A 25,003-nucleotide genomic window follows, 5' to 3' on the forward strand; every position below is an offset into this window, starting at 1 on the left:
AAATTCATGGAATTTTTTTAGTATCAAAAAAATATATATATATTGTCACGGATTTATAAAAATTACCACTGCTGCTTTTCTGTTTGCACTTTTTTCTGCACCGGGTCCACGCAAGGGTTAAAGCCTTCTAGAATCTCGTTGCAAAAAACATACTTTAAAGTTTCGAATGCAATAATCTCTAGAAATATATATCTTTATCTGTTATTGTCATTTTCTCACCATTCTAGCAGAGCAAATGAATTTACCGTATTAAATGCTTCTTCTTCTCTTTGACAAACCTTCCGTTTCCCGTTAGTCATGCCACAGTTTTTCCGCTGCTTCCACATTTTTTTTGTTATTATTTTTATCATGAATAAAATGTAACCAAGTGCACTTAAGTAATTCTTCATAATTGTTATTGTCAACGGTGTTGTTGCCGCTCAACCCTACCAACAATACATACATGAATTACCTTCACGTTGACACACAAAGCGCCTCTAAGTTCATTTGTGTCGATATGCAAAAGCAGCACAATAACAATAACAACTTGTAACTTGTTAGTTATAATGTAAAAATAAAATATAATAAAAATGATACTTGACTGATCCGACTGTCACTGCACCGCACCGCACACCCACCCAACAGCTAGCATACTTAGAACACCAGCATCAGTCATTCAGTGTTTCAGCTTTACTGATGGCAAGTACTTCCTCAATGTACGGCATCAGCAGCAACATCAAAATCAACATCCTCATCAGATCAGCAACTGAAAAAAATTATAAATATAACGGAACACAGAACAATGTTGCAACAAAATCTCTTCACGCCAAAGTGGCCGAAGAAAAAATAAAACAAAATGTGTGGCATAAAAAAATTGTTTAAGAAATAAGAACACAAAGAGCTATCTACAACAAAACAACAAATACATGTGCATAAACAAATTTATACGCATTACAATAAAGCACCCACAATCACTGCAATAAAAACAAGTAAGGCAGGTTAAGTTCGGGTGTAACCGAACATTACATACTCAGTTGAGAGCTATGGAGACAAAATAAGGGAAAATCACCATGTAGGAAAATGAACCTAGGGAAACCCTGGAATGTGTTTGTATGACATGTGTATCAAATGAAAGGCATTAAAGAGTATTTTATGAGGGAGCGGGTCATAGTTCTATAGGTGAACGCCATTTAGGGATATAGCTATAAAGATGGATCAAGGTTGACTCTAGAATGCGTTTGTACGATATGGGTATCAAATGAAAGGTATTAATGAGTATTTTTAAAGGGAGTAATCCTTAGTTCCATAGGTGGATGCCGTTTCGAGATATCGCCACAAAGGTGGACCAGGGGTGACCCTAGAATTTGTTTGTACAATATGGGTATCAAAAAAAATGTGCTAATGAGTTTTTTAAAAGGGCGTTGGCCTCAGTTCCATAGGTGGATGCCTTTTCGAGATATCGCCAAAAAGGTGGACCAGGGGTGACTGTAGAATGTGTTTGTACGAAGTGGGTATCCAACTAAAGGTATTAATGAATGTTTTGAAATGGAATGGCCCTTACTTGTATATGTGAAGGCGTTTTCCAGATATCGACCAAAATTTGGACCAGGGTGACCCAGAACATCATCTGTTGCATACCGCTAATTTATTTATATATGCAATACCACGAATAGATTTCCTGCCAAGATTCCAAGGGCTGTGTATTTCGCCCTGCAGAACATTTTCATTTTCTTCTACTTAATATGGTAGGTGTCACAACCATTTTACAAAGTTTTTTCCAAAGTTATATTTCGCGTCAATAAACCAATCCAATTACCATGTTTCATCCCTTTTTTCGTATTCGGTATAGAATTATGGCATTTTTTTCATTTTTCGGAATTTTCGATATCGAAAAAGTGGGCGCGGTCATAGTCGGATCTCGTTCATTTTTTACACCAAGATAAAGTGCGTTCAGATAAGTACGTGAACTAAGTTCAGTAAAGATATGTCGATTTTTGCTGTAGTTATCGTGTTAACGGCCATGCGGAAGGACAGACGGACGACCGTGTATAAAAACTGGGCGTGGCTTCAACCGATTTCGCCCATTTTCACAGAAAGTAGTTAACGTCATAAAATCTATGCCCCTACCAAATTTAACAAGGATTGGTAAATTTTTGTTCGACTTATGGCATTAAAAGTATCCTAGACAATTTAAATGAAAAAGGGCGGAGCCACGCCCATTTTGAAATTTTCTTTTATTTTTGTATTTTGTTGCACTATATCATTACTGGAGTTGAATGTTGACATAATTTACTTATATACTGTAAAGATATTACATTTTTTGTTAAAATTTTACTTTGGTCCTTCTCCGATTTTGCTAATTTTTATTAAGCGTACATATGTACAGTAATAGGAGTAACGTTCCTGCCAAACTTCATCATGATATCTTCAACGACTGCCAAATTACAGCTTGCAAAAGTTTTAAATTACCTTCTTTTAAAAGTGGGCGGTGCCACGCCCATTGTCCAAAATTTTACTAATTTTCTATTCTGCGTCATAAGTTCAACTCATCTACCAAGTTTCCTCTCTTTATCTGTCTTTTGTAATGAATTATCGCACTTTTTCGGTTTTTCGAAATTTTCGATATGAAAACAGTGGGCGTGGTTATAGTCCGATATCGTTCATTTTAAATAGCGATCTGAGATGAGTGCTCAGGAACCCACATACCAAATTTCATCAAGATACCTCAAAAACGGACGGACATGGCTCAATCAAATTTTTTTTCGATACTGATGATTTTGATATATGGAAGTCTATATCTATCTCGATTCCTTTATATATGTACAACCAACCGTTATCCAATCAAACTTAATATACTCTGTGAGCTCTGCTCAACTGAGTATAAAAAGAAGAACAACAAATAAGTAATGTGAAAAGTGGAAAACAAAGAAAGCAAAAAGTAAAATGCAAATGGCAAAAGACCAAAAGACAAAAAGGGTTAATTCAAGTGAGCTACCAAACAATGTAGTAAGCGTGTGGAGTGCGCCTGGGTCTGCACTGGGACTGGCAGCAAAAGTGAAGTGCTCCACAGTTGCACCCACACCTGCACCTTCACTAACTGCCTGCAGTCAGCCAAGCACACTTGAGCTCTTCAATTCTATGCAATGCAAAGCGCTGTGACCCCATCGCTGACCCCGTTTCAGCAAAAAAAAAAAACCAAGCACACGCTGTACAAATTCACATTTATTTATATTTGTATTTTTTCGTTATTAAATAAAATTGCAGGCAACAACAAAATATTTACTCATGCTAAAAAAAGCAGCTGCGTTTGGTCAGTCGGCGCGCGTTCATCAGCCACTAAAGTTTTTGTGCCGTTCTTACTATCTTATACAATTTTTTTTGTTTCTTTGTTGTTGTTTTTGCTTATCCTATTTGCATGCGCTTGTCTATTTATCCTTTAGTGCTTCTGTGCAATTAACTAGCAAACAATCACAGCACTGCAACTACAACAAACAAAATGTTGCGACGCGAGCGCTTTTAACTCTAAGTTAATTTTTGATATTTTAATTATGCAATTGTTTTTTTGACCACTTAAATTTTTATAAATTTTTTTTTTTTTTGTGTTTTTGCTTACTTAATTACTGCCACTGTTGTTTTATAATATGGACGATCTTTATATATGTATTTTGCTCAGTTTGTATAGTAAGGGATTGCTTGTCTGATGTTGCTTCTGTCCTTATAATAACTTTGAGTATTTTATACCTTTCATGAAAATGAAATGGTATATTATATTTGTCAGGAATCTCAAAATTGTAATTCCTTAAAGGCAAATAAATAGACCCACCAATAAGCATACCGAAATGATCAGGATGAAGACCTGTGTCTGACTAGTATGCAAACTAGTCCCTCAATATTTGAGATATCTTGATAAAATTTGGTGAGCGGATATATTTAGGTGTCCGATTAGACATTTGTTGGAACCGACCGGATCGGACCACTATAGCATACATATATCCCCCATACAACCGATTTTTCAGGGAAAAGAGGATTTTTGTCACATATTCCTCAATTTATCAGATAGAAGCTTCAAACTTCACCATATGCTTTTGTTTATTCCACATATTGTTGTCTGAAAAAATGGGTTGGATTGGTCGCATATATAGCATATATCCCCCACAATAGATTGTTCAGTTAAGAAGCTTTTCGTAATTACTGCCCCATTTTAACAGCTAGAGGCTTCAAATTTCACCGAATGCTTACGTATATAGCATATATTGTTGTCTGAAAAAATCATGGAGATCGGTGGTATATATAGTATATACCCCATATAAATTGTAATTTCTGCCCCATTTTTTACGGCTAGAAGCTTCAAATTTCATCAAAGACTTACGTCTTATATTGTTGAAATAAGTTATTCGTGGTCATAGTTTTTACAAGCAGACCACAAAAAACCTGAAACTTTGCATCCTCATAAAAAGTACCTACCTACCTATTTTTACTTCCTTTATTACTTCCTTTATATTAGGTCGGTTGAATGTTTGTCCGCTTTTCATACAAACCTTGCAATCGATTTTTAAGTAACTTCTCATTGAGCTACAAACGTAAAACTTTACACATTGGTTAGAACAACGTGACAATGCAACAAAAGAAAAAAATCCGTTAGGTGGCGCACTGACCGAAATAATTAGATAAGAATTTGAAAATTTTCAAACCAGCTTTTAAGTAACTTCTCGATGAGCCAGAGACTTGAAATTTCAAACTTAGTTCAAAGGTCGATGACAGCCGATGACACGATATAAAAAAACTCGCTAGGAGGTGCACGGGAGGAGATATTTAGAAAAATCTTACGAAACGGAGAGAATTTTGGGATTGATCTTTATGTAAGTTCTCATTGAGCCACAATTGTAAAGCTTCACAGATAGGATAAGACGCCGAGAAAATTTAAGAAAAGGAGAAAAAATGTCCGTTAGATGGTACAAGGATCGAAATATTTAGATAAGAATTTAGAAATTTGGTGTTTTGAGATCGATTTTAAAGTATTTTCTCATTGAGGTACAAACATGAAACCTCAGAGACAGGTTAAGACACCGTGACAAAGGAACAAAAGGAGAAAAAAATTCCGTTAGGTGGCGCAGGGATCGAAAAAATTAGATAATAATTTGGAAATTTGAGATAATAATTTGAAATTTTTTAAGTAACTTCTCGATGAGCTAAAGGCTAACAATTTAGAGCTTAATTCAGAGGTCGATGACAGCTGATGACACAATAAAAAAGTTTTGCTGGGGGGCGCACGGACTGAGATATTTAGAAAAATCAAACGGAACGGCGGGAATTTTGGGATTGATTTGTATGTAAGTTCTCATTGAGCTACAAGCGCAAAACTAAACAGATAGGTTAAGACACCGAGAAAATATAAGAAAAGGAGAAAATAAAAACAAAATAAAAAAATTTTAAGCACTTCTTTATATAAATGTACAAAATGTCTCCTTATAAATAGACATGTTCTTGCTAAACTTGGATTTTTAAATTTTGACATAGAAATTGCAAAAATATTTATGAGAAGTAAAAATATAAAGGTGGAGTGCAATTTATTGACTAATAATATCTCCTTTCCTACCAACTTTCCAATCCAAGTAATGTACGCTCCACTTTTATATTTTTATTTCTTATACACTCAGAGAAAAAATCGTTCTAAAACGAACGAAACAAGTTCAAAATTAAGAACATTCATTGACAAAAGTCTGCTAAGTACGTTTTTTCTTAACTCGTGACCGATGGGCTTGTTTTAAGAACAGTTTTTCCAAGCACACCGTTCGTATTTTATGACCACTTTGGTATTGATGTGTGAACCTTCAGTGCTCATTTCAAGCAATACTTGGGCTTGATTTAACAATTTTCGTTCTCACGCTTCGAGAACGATTTGTGGTCGATTTAAAAATTTTCGGTCTCAATTCAAGAACGGTTTGTTCTTGATCTTTGTTGGAGGGGGTGGGGGGATGGAGAGGGAAGGTGATTTTTCCAATTAGTACTCATTTATTTATTTTTATTAATAATAATTTTTTTGTAATTAATAAAAAATATTAATAACAAAAAAGCTATTATTAAAGACCAAAAGATGAAAAAACGCATAATATGCATTTTTTTATGTCTTTCTCTTATTGAGAAATTGTTCATTTTATTGATGCAATCTGAATATATACTTAAAATATTTCATAACAAGTTTGAGAATTAGCTGTACATATATGAGTGGAACTGAACGAAAAATAAGAGTTAAAAAGATAGAATATAAAAAAATTGTTTTAAAAAACTTCAGAGTTTGGCGGTGATCGAACTCGAGCCACACGATTACAACAGCAACATCGTAGCCGCTGAGCCACTAGAACTGCTTGATAGATTGTGCCAAATGTTGTATTTAACATTTTAGTGCACACGAATTATACCGTTTCTTTTTTCTTGAACTTAATTTAAGAACATTGTTCTTAATTTAAGAACATTGTTCTCATTACTAGAACATTTGTTCATATTTTAAGACCAGCCGTTCTGTTTTCAAGAAAATGGTTGTCAGTTCAAGAACAAGGTTGTTGTTTTGAGAACAGGTCGTTCGTTTTTCAAGAACAAAAAAGTAAGAGCATGAAAAGCATGAAATGAGTCCGGTGGTGCTGGATTTTAGAACGGCGTTTTTCTCTGAGTGTAAGTATTTTTGCAATTTCTGTGTCAAAATTTAAAAATCAAAGTTTAGCAAAAATATGTCTTTATATAAGGAGACATTTTTCGCTCATTTTTGTCCATTTATATAAAGAAAGTGCTTAAATTTTTTTATTTTATTTTTATTTATTTTTTATTTTTTATTTATCTTAAAAATCGCTTAGGTATGTATGTACATCTGTTCACTATATATTTCTTATCTCATACAGCCGATTATTTGGATATTACAAATGGGATAAAATTATTGTTCAGCCCCATTCATAAAAGGTAGGAAGTCTTCGGTACAGGCAAAGACAGTCCCGTCCTTACTTGTTCAAATTATTTTATTGCATTTATTTCTCTGCTTGTTGTTGCTTTTATATGACGTCTGCCACAATTAAACTGCATTTCTACAAATATTTTGTTTTTGCTTTTTTGACATTAGTCCTGCTGCAAAGTCGTGGGTTGGATGAGAGCCATATTACGTGAGTAGACGCTTTGATGTTCCGCGCACAAATTAACGCAAGTGCTCTTATATGATTTTCATTTCATTTTTTTTCGAATTCCTGCTGTTTTATTTTACTTTCCTCATTTTAATTTATTATAATTACTATATGGTCTTAGTATGCATTTGTATTTTCTTCTTAATTGTTTTAAAATTATTTGCGTAAAATTTCAAGTTCATGTTCAAGTTAAAGTAAAAGTGGTCTGGTCCTTAAAACTCCGACAGCGAAGTGAAATCAGCTTAAGTGCCAATTATTATGTTGTTTCGTGTTTTTTTTTTTAATCTTTGATGTGAAAAATAAAATTTGCTGTTAAGGGTTAATTATGCAATGTAGTAATAGTTAAGTGCTTAATTAAGTGCAGAAAAGGACATACGGATTGCTTTTTGTTAGCGAAGCACGTTTCTATAATATTTTTTGAATTATTTTTTTTTTGTATACGCTAGACAAAAATCAGGAACTATATACTGCCAGAACTGAATTTATACTAACCGCATAAGCTTTAATTATAAATCAGGGGTGATATTTTCCTTGACCTTGACCGGAGCTTTAAAAATTATAATATGAATTAGAGAAGTGATGCTTACGCTACACGATTGTGGGGAAAAATAGGAGATCTCTTTGCTGCACCCAAAATGGTGCAACGAACGTGAATCTACAAAATTTTACCGAAATATGTTGATGAAGTTCTTAAAAAGTTTTATATTTTAAAATTGGAGGGGCTCAAACTATGACGACTTTCTGAAGTTTTTTGCCTCCTTGGATTTTTGGCAACCCGGGATTGTCCGGAAAATTATTCTGTATAGATTTCTTTATTAAATATATTGGTTTGATGAGCTTGAGGCCGTACAGTAAATAAAACACGTTTATTTTCCTTTTTCAAAAATATTTAATTGGTCGATATTTCGACTTCAACCTGAAGTCATCATCAGGCCTAACATATAGATTTCTTTATATGTTTTCCCAAATATTACATGTTACTAAGCTCATAAGAGCGCGCCTAAAGGTATTCTACACAATTATTATTAAAAAAATGAGTGTGCTGGTGGCTCTTCAGAAAATGTCGGTCAATACAATCTACAGCCCCGTCAAATAGGCAGTTTTTCATATCGATGCAATCTTATGCATGATGAGTAGATTATACGTAGTTTTATGCAGAACGGCGGATTGAGCGACATTGGCGCCATCTGACATGAAAAAGCAGCCAGCTTCCAACTTTTTTTGCAAGCAAAGCATAAGAAAAAGAATTCTACATTTGCATTGGCTACGGGTGCTTTCACACTTTGCAAGTGAAATTATTTTTCCCACATTTTGGTACTTTTCTAATATTTTTCACAGTTAAAAACTGCAATTTAACAAATGAAAAGAACACAAAATATGTTAGCAAGTATTATAAGTTGATTGTGGCTCAACCATCATGGTTGCTATGATTTTCCTGGTTTCACAATCGCACACCTACAACATAAACAAGGAGCTAAATCGAAAATCTTACATTTCGAAGTTATGAGCGCCTCCTCAATTCCCAATTATTTACCTACCATATTGTAAACTCGATTTACTAATACCTTCCCAAATCTCCTCGGAGATATATCGTGGCTAGCTATCGTTATATTCGTTTTATTTCTTAAGTCGAAGCAATTGTTTTCCCTCATTTCATACTTTATATTAAAAATAATTTAAAACAAATTTTCAAGCATAACTCATAAACAAATAAATAATGCGTGCATACATATGCATTCGAAATGGCACCAATTGGCATGAAATGGTTGAGTGAGTGCGTATGAAAAGTGCGCAGTGTGAGTGGTTTTAATTGCAATTTTCCATAAACTAGTATAAAACAATAGTGTCTGATATGTAGAGCATTGAAGGAGACTATTTTAATTTATATGCAAATCAAGTCTTTTGTCATCATCAGCAGCAGCAGCAACAAAAGCAGCAGGCGCGGCATGAGCAGCAGTCGTCGCGAAACGGCCTACATTGCGCAATAACTTTTAAAATTTTTGCAAAGAAGACATTCGTATATATATATTTTTACACTTGCCATAACTATCATAGATTGTTTAAACTGGTTTGATTTTGAAATTGACAGCTTTTCAGAAGGAACTTACTTAGAACTGAATTGAAATTGCCCACCACTTTAGCAATTTTAAATGAATTGTTTAAGTGCACCAATAATTCTTGCTAAACAGTCTTTTTTGCAGTTGAAGTTGAAGGGTATGACCTCCCTCTCAAAAGTTATCATAATAGCAGTTATTACAGTTTTTCAATGGGAGTGCGGATCTATTTGGGGCAAAACAGTTGCGTATTTGAGTTAAAAAATATTAAAAAACAATCTATTTCATTTCTCATTGACCTCATTTGACTTCTAAATAAAAATTAATACGGAAAAAAAATTTAGGTAGGGTTTCCTCTTTCTCATTTCAAAACATTAATTTGAAACTATTTTCTAGCGAATCGATCATATTGTAACGAATTTACTGCAATTCCTCTTATTTGCAACCTTCTGCTAACGTTCGAATCACTAAATTGTTGAATAAATAACTCCACTATTTAATAATGCAAAATAACACTACTATTGCTCGCCAAATAGCGTCTTAAATCAAACTGATTGTTGCGCCTCTACTGTTGCTGCCTTTTATACTCTGTGATTTCTCGTTCGCATACTTCTAGGCGCTTCCAGAATTTACTTAGTTACTGCTATAAAATTATAACTACAGATGCACGTGTATAGCTTCTCATATACGCGTGTATTTGTGAGCGACACTTCCACAATTATAAATGTCTACTTTTGGTAGCATCCCAGATAAGCTATCTGCATGTGTTTGCGCGTTGCTTCTCCGCTGCGTATACGTACATAATGATTGATTTATTGATGTGCATACAAGTCACTGCTTAGCATCTGCTTAGAGATGATAGTATCCCTTAGTTTTGCTAATATTCGTCACAATATTCTCGATGTTAGAATGAAATACAATGCGTTAAACCTTAGCCTTTCCTGTTTTTGCAAAGTGGGACACGTTTCTAACATTCAGACCAAGGGGTACGCATTTTATAGCAAAATTGGGCTTACTCCTAATTTCTGGCCACCCATGCTACAATTTTCTCAGAAAACAAAGCAATAGGCAGTATTCCCACCATACTGCAATTTCGCGAAAAAAGCAAAGAAAAAACTATCTTAATGCAGACGTTTCTTATATAAGCACTGAAATTTTCTACTTGGTTTAGAAAAAATCATCTTATCCTTGATGATGTGAATCATTGTTTCAGTATAAAAATTTAAGCAAACCTCTCTTTCCGAAATATATTATTAAATAGAGTAAATCTGCTTACTCCCTCGCCAAAGTGAGCCAATCTGTATTCCTCTTTTCGTTCGATGGAATCACACTAGAGAAGAAAACGCACTGGTCACAGAACCTACAAAGGCTCCCTGATAGCATGCCCTTCTTGTTTTTTTTTTTTCTTCTTGTAGAAAGAAGTAGACTCTCCGAAGGTTTTGGAGAGTTCTTGTTGATGTTGATGGTCATTTGCCGGTTATGCATCCGGTACGTCCGGAGCAGTAATATCATTAAAGTAACATTTTACCCGTCGGCCACCGTGGTGTGATGGTAGCGTGCTCCGCCTACCACACCGTATGCCCTGGGTTCACACCCCGGACAAAGCAACATCAAAATCTTAGAAATAAGGTTTTTCAATCAGAAGAAAAATTTTCTGAGCCTTGCAAATGCCGTTCGGATTCATCATAAAATAATGTAGGTCCCATCCGGCCAATTTGTAGGGAAAATCAAGAGGAGCACGACGCAAATTGGAAGAGAAGCTCGGCCTTAGATCTCTTCGGAGGTTATCGCGCCTTACATTTTTTTTTTTAACATTTTAACCCGGTAATCTAGGAAATGATTTGATATGATCACATTGAATCTTCTAGGTCATGCAACTCCTTTTCGTCCGTGAGGTAGGTAGGTGAGGTTGACAATTAGGTTGGACAATTTATGAGATGTGCTTGTAACCTTTTGAAAGAATTGCGCTACATAGCCCCTTGAATACCTTAACTCTAAATGTTTCTAATAAATTCTTAAGATATGGCATCCTGTCTGTGTTTGCTGGTCTTAAGCTACCAGTTTCCTGAATAGATACGACATATTAACATTATGAAATCAGTTTTTGACGCCCTTATTTTTGTAATGCGTCTAACAAGAGTTTTGATTTACAAGGTCCCATGATCTGGCGCCAGTGCCTTCTTCGAGTTTCTTCTCTTCTTCCCTGAGTTTATCTTTGGTGGAATGCGGATCGATTGCAATCAATGATTCAGATCTGACATACTTTTCAGCCTCTGTCTGGTCGTCGGATTCTCAAATTGCTCATTGCCCACTACATCTGGTTTTGTGGAAACTATATACCCTCTAGCCTCTACCCTCGGAAACTATCTATCCCTATCAAGCTGGGAGCTTGTTTCCTAGTTTTCTTCTCTTCTTGCATAGGGTAGGTAGTCCACCCAGCCGGTTAGGGGCTTAGAATATACCCGTGGCAGGCACGCCTAAACTAAAATACTAAACTGATTCAAGGAATTGCCAGCACAATTTATAGCTTCTCCAAAGCAATCGCCAAACTCACCTACCCGTGGAAAATCCTGTTTCTTTGGCAACCGAGGCTCTGGCGACCCCAAGTTCCTCATGGATCTAGGGGCGGGTGAGCGCAATGGCCTAGAAGGTTTCATGTGGTCATATTAAATCGTTCCCGAGACGGTCGGGCTAGTGCCTTAATGTTACTTCCTACCGGAACGTACTGTATGATGTATATCCGGCAAAGGACCATCAACATCGATAGCAATCCCGTGAACCGTCGGGGAGTATTCTTATCGCTATAACAACAAGAGCAACAGGGTAGGCATTCTTAGCATCGACTCTATGACAACGTGTAGCGAAGCAAGCTCCAGCAGTACCTCTATTACACTCGTTGTGCACTTGGAGATAACTTCCGTATTCCAAGCACATACTAGAAGTTATAGTTGTTTGAGTGCCCACCTCAGCAACGACTTGAAGTTCTTGAGGTCCGCTCCACCGCCCCTAAAACAGAATAATCCTTACTATTATGACCTTAATCCACCTCAACGTAAGGGTACGGATTTCCAGGACTTCACTGTGATGTGCCCATACCCGATTGTTGCTTTCTTGGCTCTAGACGAGATGTTGTCGAAATAACTCTATCATAATAGTTTTGTCTCCGAAGTACTTTACGTCGAAATTTAGGTGTCATACTGACAGGTAAAAGGAATAATGATAGTCTTGTGAGGCGCTCAATCACTGTGTGGAGCTCTACCTGGCTCCAAAAGAGTAGCTATAGCAATCCAAATCAAGTTTTAGTGCACAATGCCCATCTGTGCCTTAGGAGGGCAATGTTCTCGAAAAGAGAATTTCGTAGCCAGCGCTCCAAAAATTTCAAGTCATTTAAATTTCGTTATTAAAGAGGCTTGTATTAAATTTGTTTTTACTAAACAATCTAAGACACACAAACACCACCAGCACTCTGCACATAACGCAATATCCAGCGTAGATGTGCCGTCACCCTTGTATTCACGCCTACGCCATAACGTGCACCGCAAGACTCACCAAAGCTGATTACTCCCAGTGCATACAAACGCGGAGCCGCTGCGAGCTGTTGCTGTTGTTTAAAAATAACCGGACCACCAGAGTCATATTGGCAAGAGTCCTGTCCCAAACCGTTATAATCGTAGGTACAAATTTGTGAAGGCGAAATGGTTGTATTAAATTGGGATGCGCAAGCACTATTTTCGATTGTCATTAGTTCGGCTTTCTGTAATTTATTGGACTTAGGACCAGCGAAATAGGTGGTGCCCCAGCCGGCAACATCTACGGTGCGAAAAGTGAAACGATCAGAGCTGCGTATAATTGAAAAGAATAAAAAATTAAAATTACAAAAAGCTAAAAACAGATTGAAAGTGTTTTTGAACAAACGATTGTAGGAGCGGCAAACAAATCGGACCCACACCACGTGACCATTCAATGCGCTCAGCAGTGACGAGTAAAGCCACATCATTGATAACACTGATGTCGGTGGAGGCATAATTAGGATGTATAATAATCTGTTGAATCCGGTGTTGTACAGCGAATATTGAATCGGTGGCTAGATGGAATTCAGAACTTAAGTTGGGAAGGATTTCATAATTTTTCATTCCAAACTTACAACTGCTTAGATCGTGATCACCCAAATATGCGATGATGCGACGCGGATCAGATTGTGCGGACACGCAATGAGCTGCCGTCATAATATGACGATTACTTACTGAAAGAGAACACATTGAAACATCTTGTTTAAGTTAAACTTACTTCAAATTACTAATGCTGCCACTGCAGAAAACCGACTGCATAGAAGTGATATCACGCAGGGCTACCAACGCAGGATATTCATGCTTGGTCGCTTCTCGACCATTTGTTATGCGCGTCGCAGTAGTCCAACCACAACTGCAACCCTGCTGCCTTGCATAGGCTTGACAAAAGAAGCGACCCTGCTGATTCGTACCCGATGTCGTTGAGTAATAACCGATGGAAATAGAGCGAAAATGTGAACTGCGTAGAATGTTCGAATTCATGCAAAAAGTTTCGCTTTCACGAAAGTCTAAATCACCATCGCGCGAAATATAAAAATACTCCGAGCCACAGTTATTTGGATACTAGAATGAAGAATACAAGTTTTAGGTTAAAGGACTGCTAGATGATAAATGAAATAACGAAGCACTTACCAATTGGTAGATGCAGTTGAGCACTATCACATGCGCATAAGGCGCTATAATGCGATATCTGCAATTTGTTCCAGGCCTGTAAGCGTTCGGATAGTTGGGTGATGTTATGTTGAGGACTTGTTGATTGGAGGTTATATAATAGTCGCGTGTAGTGCAACTTGTTTGAGCCATTACGCATACCAGGTGCGTCAAAAGTACTGACAGGATATAGCGTTTGTAAGCGGCAAAGCCTTTAATTGATTGCGCTTGATGCTGCGACATTCTAGCTGATGCACTTTTCACTTGCAGACTGTGCTGTTGCTTACGGTTCTAGTTAAAATTTCAACACAAGAGTTTAAACTAACCCAATTTTAAGGCTTAACACAGCTATTTTCGCCTCATGCAGAAATCTTTAAGTAAATTTCATAAGTCATAAATCAATACACATTTCTTAAATTTTTTGTTTAATAATATTTATTTACACATTTATACACAACACTGTACAGCCAATACACAAACACACCTACAATTGAACAAAAATATTAAGTCAGCTGTTTGTTGCATGTCGTATAACCCGTCTGTTGACGTATCCAATTCAAATAGTAAGTAATGCGCGTATTCACGCCAGTACCATAAGCCTGCCCGCAGGCTTGGCCATAGCTGATACACCCAACAAGGAATAAGCGCGAGTTACGTAATACTACTGGACCACCCGAATCATATTGACAAGCATCACGTCCTGTGCCAGCATAGTCATTTGTGCACATTTGCGAAGCATAGATCGGTACATTATAACGCTGTTGACATACGGAATTGTCGATCACAATTAGATTGGCTTTCATTAGCGAATTGCTGGTTGGACCAGCAAAACTCTGAGTGCCCCAGCCGGCGACATCAACATATTTGTACGTGAAGGTTGTTGAGCTGGAAAGAGACGAATGAGGATATGATTTTAGTATGAAATGAAAAAATGCATTAAACGTGCAAGCATAAACTGATGTGTTTGCGGTAGAGTTCTACCGAAGGTGGGATTTTGAGCCGAAGTCAAACCGAGCATTCGGTTTTTATCTACTGATCGCACGATTTCCCATGCCGATGGTTTAATAATATCACTAAACAACTCTGGACTGGGTACCCAACCAAGCCACCTTCATAAACAAAAAAGTAATTTCCCCGTTTTTCGAAGTTAACCTCCAAAATACAGTTATTGAGGAAGTTCGAAGTTGGATCCTCTCTAATACATATACATCAGCGAACATTAAGTATACAATTTTGTATCTGAAATTATGCAAACTAATCTCAATAAGTTTTCGGAAAAATTGGAAAGTATTTGACCGAAGCTGAGATTTCGAGCCGAAGTCAAACCGAGCATTCAGTTTTTATCTACTGATCGCTCGATTTCCCAATTCGATGGTTTAATAATAACGCAAAACAGCACTCGGCTGCATACTGAACCAAGCCAACATTTTTTAAATACATAGATTGCTTCATAAAAAAAAAGTTTCCCGTTTTTCGAAGTACAGATATTGACGAAGTTCGAAGTTGGATCTTCCATAGCGCATATAAAGCAACGAACATGAAAGTAGTAGTAAACTTTCTTATCATTTCGTCAATTAAATTTTTATTAAAATTAAAGCAAATAATTTCAGAGAAAAACGTTTTCGAAAATATTGAAAAATTCGAAAAAAGTTCGAAAATTTCGAACTTTACATTTTAAGTTTTAAGTATTAAGTTTTGTAGCCCAGTTAATTTTGTATCTGAAACTATGCAACCCAATCTTAAATAAAATTTCGAAAATATTGGAAAAGTTCGAACTCTTAATTTACAGTTATAGCGCTCTCGAAATTCGCATTTATTTTCAAAAACTTTTTTCGCCATTCGTATGGAAAAAAATATAAAAACAACCTTTGGAAAAAAATAGCCAAAAATTAATACGAATTTGACGAGACCTTTTACTTTTGCTAGGTTGGACTATAATTGCTTGGGCTATAAAACTTAATGCTCGAAAACTTTCCAAATAGTGTAGTTTAGAAGTTTTTTTTTACCCATGATTATGGAAATAAAACAAAAAAAATTTAGTATACGTAACTTTAATTAAGGGTTTACTGCCATTTTTCTGCACTCTGCTGTATATAATATTAAAAAAAAAAAAAAATGTACAAAAAAAAAAAAGAATCTGAGTTCGATAAAAGAAACGAAAGATAATAAAAAAAAACGCAGCGACTTGTTTGAGACTAGGACTACACCGCTATTGGCTAGTCTTATTCTGGTAGTGAACTTGGCAAATCAAAACCCATTGAATAGTGTTAATGAGTGTTTTAAAAGGGAGTGGGCCTTAGTTCTATAGGTGGGCGCCTTTTCGAGATATCGCCATAAAGGTGGACCAGGGGTACTCTAGAATGCGTTTGTACCATATGGGTATGAAATGAAAGGTGTTAATGGGTATTTTAAAAGGGAGTGAGCCTTACTTCTATAGGAGGGCACCTTTTCGAGATATCGCCATAAAAGTGGATCAGGGGTGACTCTACATTTTGTTTGTACGATATGGATATCAAATGAAAGGTGTTAATGAGTATTTTAAAAGGAAGTGAGCCTTACTTCTATAGGAGGGCACCTTTTCGAGATATCGCCATAAAGGTCGACCAGGGGTGACTCTACAATTTGTTTGTACGATATGGATATCAAATAAAAGGTGTTAATGAGTATTTTAAAAGGGAGTGGGCCTTAGTTCTATAGGTGGACGCCTTTTCAAGATATCGCCATAAAGGTGGACCAGGGGTGACTCTAGAATGCGTTTGTACGATATGGGTATGAAATGAAAGGTGTTAATGACCAAATTAAAGGTATTATTGAAGGTTTTGAAAGGGACTGGCCCTTAGTTTTATATATGAAGGCGTCAACAAACCAATCCAGTCACCATTTTTCAACCCTTTTTTCGTATTTGGTATAGAATTATGGCATTTTTTTCATTTTTCGAAGTTTTCATATCGAAAAAGTGGGCGTGGGGGCGGATTTCGCCCACTTTTAACACCAAGATAAAGTGAGTTCAGATAAGTACGTGAACTAAGTTTAGTAAACATATATCGATTTTTGCTCAAGTTATCGTGTTAACCGCCGAGCGGAAGGTCTGACGGTCGACTGTGTATAAAAACTGGGCGTGGCTTCAACCGATTTCGCCCATTTTCACAGAAAACTGTTACCGTCATAGAAGCTTTGCCTTTACCAAATTTTATAAGGATTGGTAAAAAATATATTGAATTTTTTCTTAAAATGTGACTTTTAAAAAGTGGGCGTGTCCTTCATCCGATTTTGCTAAGTTTTATTCTCTGTAATAGGAGTAATGTTCCTGCCAAATTTCATCATGATATCTTCAACGACTGCCAAATTACAGATTGCAAAACTTTTAAATTACCTTCTTTTAAAAGTGGGCGGTGCCAGGCCCATTGCCCAAAATTTTACTAATTTTCGATTCTGCGTCATAGGTTCAACCCACCTTCCAATTTTCATCGCTTTATTCGACTTTGGTAATATACTATCGCGCTTTTTCGATTTTTCGAAATTTTCGATATCGAAAAAGTGGGCTTGGTTATAGTCCGATATCGTTCATTTTAAATAGCGGTCTGAGATGAGTGCCCAGGAATCTGCATACCAAATATCATCAAGATACCTCATAATTTACTCAAGATATCGTGTTAACGGACAGACGGACGGTCGGGCGGACATGTCTCAATCAAATTTTGAGGAACTCTATATCTATCTCGATTCCTTTATACCTGTACAACCAACCGTTATCAAATCAAAGTTAATATACTCTTTGCGCAAAGCACGCTGAGTATAACGATGGGGGGGAGGTCCAACTTCGATCTTTGAAAGCCAATGTATATGGTTTGGAGGCTTACTTCCAAAAGTGAAAAAATGTATTAAAATTTAAAATCTTCGGCTCTTGTGAGTTGATTATAAAATTATATAAGAGTAATCAGCAAACCGTAGCCGAATGATCGGACCCTAGTATGTTAAAAACTTACGCAGTTGGAGGTAGACAGATCGGTCCGACGCCAAGAGACCATTCTATATTTTGAGCGGTTTGTAAAAGACTGATATCATTCGTAGGCGGTTCATCAATGTAGCCAGGATATTCTATGATTCTTTGTATTTGATATGAAGCTGAATAGCGAGAGTTGCTAACTGTGAACAAAGCAAATTAGTGCATATTTATAGTAGGATAGAAGAGGAAAGAAGAAAGCGTGTGAGTAGTAAAAGTTATTACCTTGCGAAAGTTGAGTGAAACCAACACGCGCTATAATGTTAGCAGCCACAGGTTGCACACGCACACAGTGGGTAGCGGTAAGCAAAAATCGATGTGAAACTGCAAGTAAAAAAAAAAAAAAATTTATTATTTGAATTAACTGTTCTCAATTGGTGTGGTATTCATTATAATTTTAAAGTTTTTACTCACTTATTGAAGCGCCACAAAATGTTGCCGCACTAGATGTCCGATCCTGTAGCGCAGCCATGAATGGGAACTCATTATTGCTCACCGCTTGGCCATTGGCAATTTTAGTGGTCATAGACCAACCACAGTCACACTGCTGTGGTCTTACGGTCAACGTACAACGGAAATTGCCAGTAGAACCATAAGATGCATATGCTAAGGCAATTCTACGGAACATGGAGTTTCTAACAAATGTGCCTCGACCACAAAATTGTTCTGAATCGCGTAATTGAGCATCACCTTCACTGCTGACGTAAAGAAACTCAGTAGTGCAGGTGCCACCATTCTGTTTTGGTGAGATAAAAGAGAAAATATTGAAGTATATAATTTTTTTTTTTATTAAATAACAAAATGTATATCTTACGCTTGGCATATTGACTGTGCAATTGGCTTGTATGTAATAATCTTGTGGTGCTATAAATTGGTAGCGACATGATGTGCTTGATGGATAATTATTCGGATAATATGGTGATTCAATATACGAAGTACCCGGATTTAGGTTATATGTATTATCGCAGCCCTCAAAGAGTGCCCACGCGTTTTGTAGCGCACTTAGTAGTAGAAACAGCAATATGCTGAAACTCGGGGCTAAAATTGGGAATTGAAAGGTTTTTGTATAAATAAGTTTTTTATTTTGCTAAACTAAACAAATAACGAAAAATTAAACATAACTTTAACACTTTTCAGCTCTTATTGGTTACACAGGTTTCTAACCGCACATAATATTAATTTAAACAAGTGACACTTGTATTTGGATTTGGTTCTTAAAATCATATAGCCGTGTTTATTAATAAAATTTTTTCATTATATTTCTAGATTCGAGACTTTACATGAAACTAGCAGACCCGCCAGACGTTGTTCTGTCCTAACCTTGATCCATCTGCATAACTTTTAAGACGTTTTTACCTTTTACTCTCACTCTGCATCTTTCTTTTCCTCATCCTTTTATTTACTCCACTCTGAGTTTCTTTGTGTATATTTCTATATCACCATCATTTCCCTCACTTCTTTTCTGGCCCATCTGTCTCTATCTCTCTATCTTCGTCTAAGTCTGCCTCTTCCTCAGTCTCTTTCCCCATACGTCTTTTCTCTTATTTGTAATTTGTCTTTTTCTATTCCATCACTGATCGGAAAAAAGTGTCGTAAATACTAATAGGTACTCCTATGTACCAAATTTCAGGCAAATAGAACAATCCATACAGTTTGTATGAACAGATTGGCCTTGGTCCACTTCCCAAAAAAAAAGTATCGTTAGTACTTATCTAGGCAAAGGGTTACCTACCAATTTTCAAATCAAAACATGAATAGAATTTGTTTGAATAGATCGGTTCCTGGTTCACATTTTCCGAAAAAAAAGTATGGTAAATAGCTATCTAGGCAAACGCCTACCTATATACCAAACTTTAGGAAAATGTGACTATGAAGAGAAGTTGTGCGAACAGGTCGGTCCCTGGTTAACTTCCTGGAAAAAAAGTGTCGTAAGTACTAATCTAGACAAAGGGCTACCTATCTCGTATACCGTAAATTAGGCAAATCGATTTGTGAACAGATCGGTTCTTGAACCACTTCCCGGAAAGAAACTGCACAAGAACACTCTTCGGGTTGCTGTGAACTATCCCGCAAGTTTGAATAAAACAGTTGGAATGGTTTCGGAGTCCATAAGCTGCATACACATTCGACTTTATACATATAGATAATTGTCTATGAAGCGTTAAATTTGTCTTATCTCAGACCGTCACTAACCTAAAATCAGCGAGCTAATCCAATTTTTTTGCACGAAATATATATAAAATTCTAGGTGTGTTTACGTATGTCGACAATTTACAAACTCATGAAATTTAAATAAATTTACACACGTGTGTATATATAAAACAATTGGGGACGACTAGCAAATATGTAGAAATTTTTTCATGTGGATATTCTAATTTTGTTGTCTCCCAGAAAATTTATATTTCTAGATAAAAATAAAAATAAATGTAAGGCGCGATAACCTCCGAAGAGATCTAAGGCCGAGCTTCTTCTCCAATTTGCGTCGTGCTCCTCTTGATTTTCCCTACAAATTGGCCGGACGGGAACTACATGTTTTATGCCGACTCCGAACGGCATCTGCAAGGCAGATGAGTTGTCAATGAGAGCTTTTCATGGCAGAAATACACTAGGAGCGCTTGCCAAACATCGCCGAGGGGCGACCCCGCTTAGACAAATCTTCTTCTAATTGAAAAACCTTATTTCTACAATTTTGATGTTGCTTTGTCCAGGTTGCGAACCCAGGGCATATGGTATAGCAGGCGGAGCACGCTACCATCACACCACGGTGGCCGCCAGATTTCTAGATACTTTAAGGAAATTCCACTCCATATTGAGCTAGGTATGCGACATACAATTTCTGTTTGGACTTCTAGGTGCACTTTAGAAAAGTTTGTTTGCTAAGTTCGCTATCCTGAAATTTGGTTCTTGATAGTGAATGAAATGTACGATCACATCATTGAACAAGTAAGGAAGGCTAAGTTCGGGTGTAACCGAACATTACATACTCAGCTGAGAGCTATGGAGACAAAATAAGGGAAATCACCATGTAGGAAAATGAACCTGTGGGTTTTAAAAGGGAGTGGTGGTAGTTGTATATGCGAAGGAGCTTTCGAGATATCGACCAAAATGTGGACAAGGGTGACCCATAACCATCATCTGTCGGGTACCGCTAATTTATTTATATATGTAATACCCCGAACAGTATTCCTGCCAAGATTCCAAGGGCTTTTGATTTCGCCCTGCAGAACTTTTTCATTTTCTTCTACTTAATATGGTAGGTGTCACACCCATTTTACAAGGTTTTTTCTAAAGGTATATTTTGCGTCAATAAACCAATCCAATTACCATATTTCATCCCTTTTTTCGTATTTGATATAGAATTATGGCATTTTTTTCATTTTTCGTAATTTTCGATATCGAAAAAGTGGGCGTGGTCATAGTCGGATTTCGACCATTGTTTATACCCATACAAGGTGAGTTCTGATAAGTACGTGAACTTAGTTAAGTAAAGATATATCGATTTTTGCTCAAGTTATCATGTTAAGGGCCGAGCGGAATGACAGACAGTCGACTGTATATATAAACTGGGCGTGGCTTCAACCGATTTCGCCCTTTTTCACAGAAAACAGTTAACGCCCTAGAGTCTAAGCCCCTACCAAATTTCACAAGGATTGGTAAATTTTTGTTCGAATTATGGCATTAAAAGTATCGTAGACATTAAATGAAAAAGGGCGGAGCCACGCCCATTTTGAAAGTTTCTTTTATTTTTGTACTTTGTTGCACCATATCATTACTGGAGTTGAATGTTGACATAATTTACTTTTATACTGTAAAGATATTAAATTTCTTGTTAAAATTCGACTTTAAAAATGTTTTTTTTTTTTTAATTTGGCGTGGCCGTTCTCCGATTTTGCTAATTTTTATTAAGCATACATATATTAATAGGAGTAACGTTATTGCCAAATTTCATCATGATATCTTCAACGACTTCCAAATTACAGCTTGCAACACTTTTAAATTACCTTATTTTAAAAGTGGGCGGTGCCACGCCCATTTTCAAAATTTTTACTAATTTTCTATTCTGCGTCAGAAGCTCAACTCACCTACCAAGTTTAATCGCTTTATCCGTCTTTGGTAATGAATTATCGCACTTTTTCGGTTTTTCGAAATTTTCGATATCGAAAAAGTGGGCGTGGTTATAGTCCGATATCGTTCATTTTAAATAGCGATCTGAGATGAGTGCCCAGGTTATCGTGTTAACGGATGGACGGACGGACATGGCTCAATCAAATTTTTTTCGATACTGATGATTTTGATATATGGAAGTCTATATCTATCTCGATTCCTTTATTCCTATACAACCAACCGTTATCCAATCAAAGTTAATATACTCTGTGAGCTCTGCTCAACTGAGTATAACAAAAAATTGATAAAAAATTAGTGCAGTAATTTTTTTCTAGGTCCCAGGTGAATCCTTAATAAATATATATATTTTTCTGAATCATAAAAATCTCCAATCTTTCCATACTTTAATATGATATGCAGTCATATATGTATGTGCGTATGTACGCGCTTATTCCACGGATATTTTCAGATTTTAGTCCTGGTTTTTAAAAAAATTCGATATCCAAAATAAGTTTATTTCACTCACTTGCTTTTTGCGACATTTTGTTTATAACCGTACCGCCGACGTGTTAGACTTTCGACTGATCGTATTACCGTTAGTAAACGCTAATTAACTGTTGCTTAAAAGAAGTACAGATAGGGGATTCTACTTAAAAAATAAACACATACGTCGACACTTTTTCACATACTTATACAAAGATATAGTACAAAATATATAAACATTATGAATTTAGCTGATAAACGGTAAACTAAGATAATTTGCAGATAAAACAAAAAACAGTTAATAAAAAAATATGAAAAAATAATACAAACTTAACACCTAATTTCAAAAACACTTGTTTTGGTTAAAAGTCAATATGAAGTAGTATTTGTTGTTGCTACAGTATATTAAAACAAGTACGAATGAGAATGTGTGCGCATATGCGGAGGACATTATACCCTTCATGAAAATGGCTGAACCAAAACATGTTTGGAGTTTCAATATGTGAATTAATCAGATAATAACACTTTCTAAAAAGTGCTACTTTGGACTCAGTAGGCAATTCAAAAGTAAAGATCTCTCGCGACGAACAAAAATCACGCTCTACAAGTCGCTCATCATACCCGTCCTGAGGTATGGCTCGGAATCAGGGACGCTGTTGACAGAAGATCTGGTGACTCTTGGAGTGTTTGCAAAAAAAGTTCTCCGAAAGATTTACGGTCCAGTCCGTGATGCCGACGGAGAGTATCTAAGGAGCTATAATGATGAGCTGTATGAACTCTACTTAGATATGACGATAGTGCAGCGAATGGACGAAGACGCTTCGGTGAAGAAGGTATTTCAGTCGACACCGCAGTTTGGAAGCAGAGGAAGGAGGAGACCCCAACTGAGTTGGCAGAGGAAGTTGACCTACCTCGGTGCTCCCAATTGTAATCAGTTAACGCATAGTTGCGTGACTTGTTACGAAACGGCAAAAATCGATTGGGATTGGGAAGCTCCAAGGTTTAAACTGTCGAAATTAGAAAGAAATTGTGATAAGACTGTAATCTGAAAAATTTGTTGTATAGGATGCTATAGTGCTCATATCCTCTCGGTTTCGGTAAATCTTTCATAAGACATGGAAAAACATACGCACACTAAATTAAAGGCCAGTCATAAAAGGTGTATTTATATTAAGAAGGAATAAAAGCGAAACTTATAAACATATCCGCGAAAGTACGGTAAAAAAACAAAACGTCAGTAGAAGCTGGGCTTATGATATTTCCCCCTAAAAGAACGATATATAGATTTATACAATAAAACGTGGACTTGTCTTTTTTTCCATAAGAAGCAGACATAACAGATCAATTAAATCGAGATTGTTTTAGGTGTCATTTCGGAAAAATTTCAAAGCCATTTCGATGCTGTTCCGTAAGAGGGGCAGTTGAGGCGCCCTTTCGTTTAAACTTAAGAGTTTTTGTAGTTATTATTTTGGGACAACTTCAGGATCATTTCAAGATTATTTCGAAACCATTTCGGAACAATTACAGGAATACTTCAGCATCATTTCGAGACTATTTTCAGAAAAAATGATAATAATTTCAGGACAATTTTAGGGTTAATTTATGATCCTGTAACTCTGCTGAAATTGTTCCGAAATAGTTTCGAAGCAATTACAAAATAAGTCCCGAAGTGTTCCCCTGCCCCAAAATTGACCCGAAACAATCTCGAAATGATTTTGAAATCTTCTCGAAATGTTATCTAACACACTACCGAATTGATCCAGATATTGTTCTGAATCGGTTCCGAAATAGTCAAGAAGTGAATCTGAAGTGATCCTGTAAATGTACCGAAATGATTTCGAAATAGCCTTGAAATTATACTTAAGTTGTCCTGAAATGATACCTTATATAGAAGTGATTCTAAAATTGTTCCGAATTCGTTACGATATATTCTCGAAGTGTTCACGAAAGGGTGCCGAAGTAGTTCCGTTTTATAATTTATAAATTTCGCTTTATTCACTCCTCAAACAAAAAAATATAATTTTAATCGCCGGCTTTTCAAATTTCGTAGCGATATCTCAAACTTTTAGAGACAAGATAGCGTTCACGCAAACAGACATACAAGCAGGCGGATAGGCAGCTTGACGGACAAATGGATATCGACCCAGCTCGTCATTTCTGTATTTTCATTATAATGAGTTTTGCCCTATGCCCTTCTCTTCTATTATAATAATTAGACCAAAGTTTAAATACTATTTTTTCATGTTCGTGAATGGTATAGAAAAATATTGTAGGAAAATAGTTTTCGAAAGCATAGAATTCCAGATAGTATAACGGTTAACTAATAAATATAAAAAACCTTTTCATACATATGTACAATAGCGAGGACGGAAATACCAGTGACAACTTTTATCAAATTTCGTCAATCAAATTTTTATTTTTATTTTTTGCAATAATTTAAAAAAACCAAAAGACTTCTACGAATTTTGTAACTGAAACCATGCAAACCATGCTGCC

General features: G+C 36.3%; 2 protein-coding genes across 2 annotated transcripts; both read right to left on the bottom strand.

Moving 5' to 3' along the window:
- Window positions 1-12,614: 12,614 nt before the first annotated feature.
- Window positions 12,615-14,305, bottom strand: LOC137246263 (venom serine protease). Its single transcript, XM_067777365.1, has 5 exons — window positions 13,900-14,305; window positions 13,497-13,830; window positions 13,344-13,442; window positions 13,115-13,283; window positions 12,615-13,038 (listed from the first exon to the last, which is right to left on the bottom strand). Exons 1-5 carry the CDS (start codon window positions 14,158-14,160, stop codon window positions 12,639-12,641), a joined length of 1,263 nt encoding a protein of 420 aa, XP_067633466.1. The 5' UTR covers window positions 14,161-14,305; the 3' UTR covers window positions 12,615-12,638.
- A 20-nt stretch (window positions 14,306-14,325) lies between these two features.
- LOC137246262 (venom serine protease) lies at window positions 14,326-22,670 on the bottom strand. Its single transcript, XM_067777364.1, has 6 exons — window positions 22,551-22,670; window positions 18,735-18,958; window positions 18,335-18,656; window positions 18,146-18,244; window positions 17,904-18,063; window positions 14,326-14,802 (listed from the first exon to the last, which is right to left on the bottom strand). Exons 1-6 carry the CDS (start codon window positions 22,564-22,566, stop codon window positions 14,421-14,423), a joined length of 1,203 nt encoding a protein of 400 aa, XP_067633465.1. The 5' UTR covers window positions 22,567-22,670; the 3' UTR covers window positions 14,326-14,420.
- Between the last annotated feature and the right edge of the window lie 2,333 nt (window positions 22,671-25,003).

This window comes from Eurosta solidaginis, chromosome 3 (assembly GCF_040869045.1).
Source record: "Eurosta solidaginis isolate ZX-2024a chromosome 3, ASM4086904v1, whole genome shotgun sequence".
NCBI lineage: Eukaryota > Metazoa > Arthropoda > Insecta > Diptera > Tephritidae > Eurosta > Eurosta solidaginis.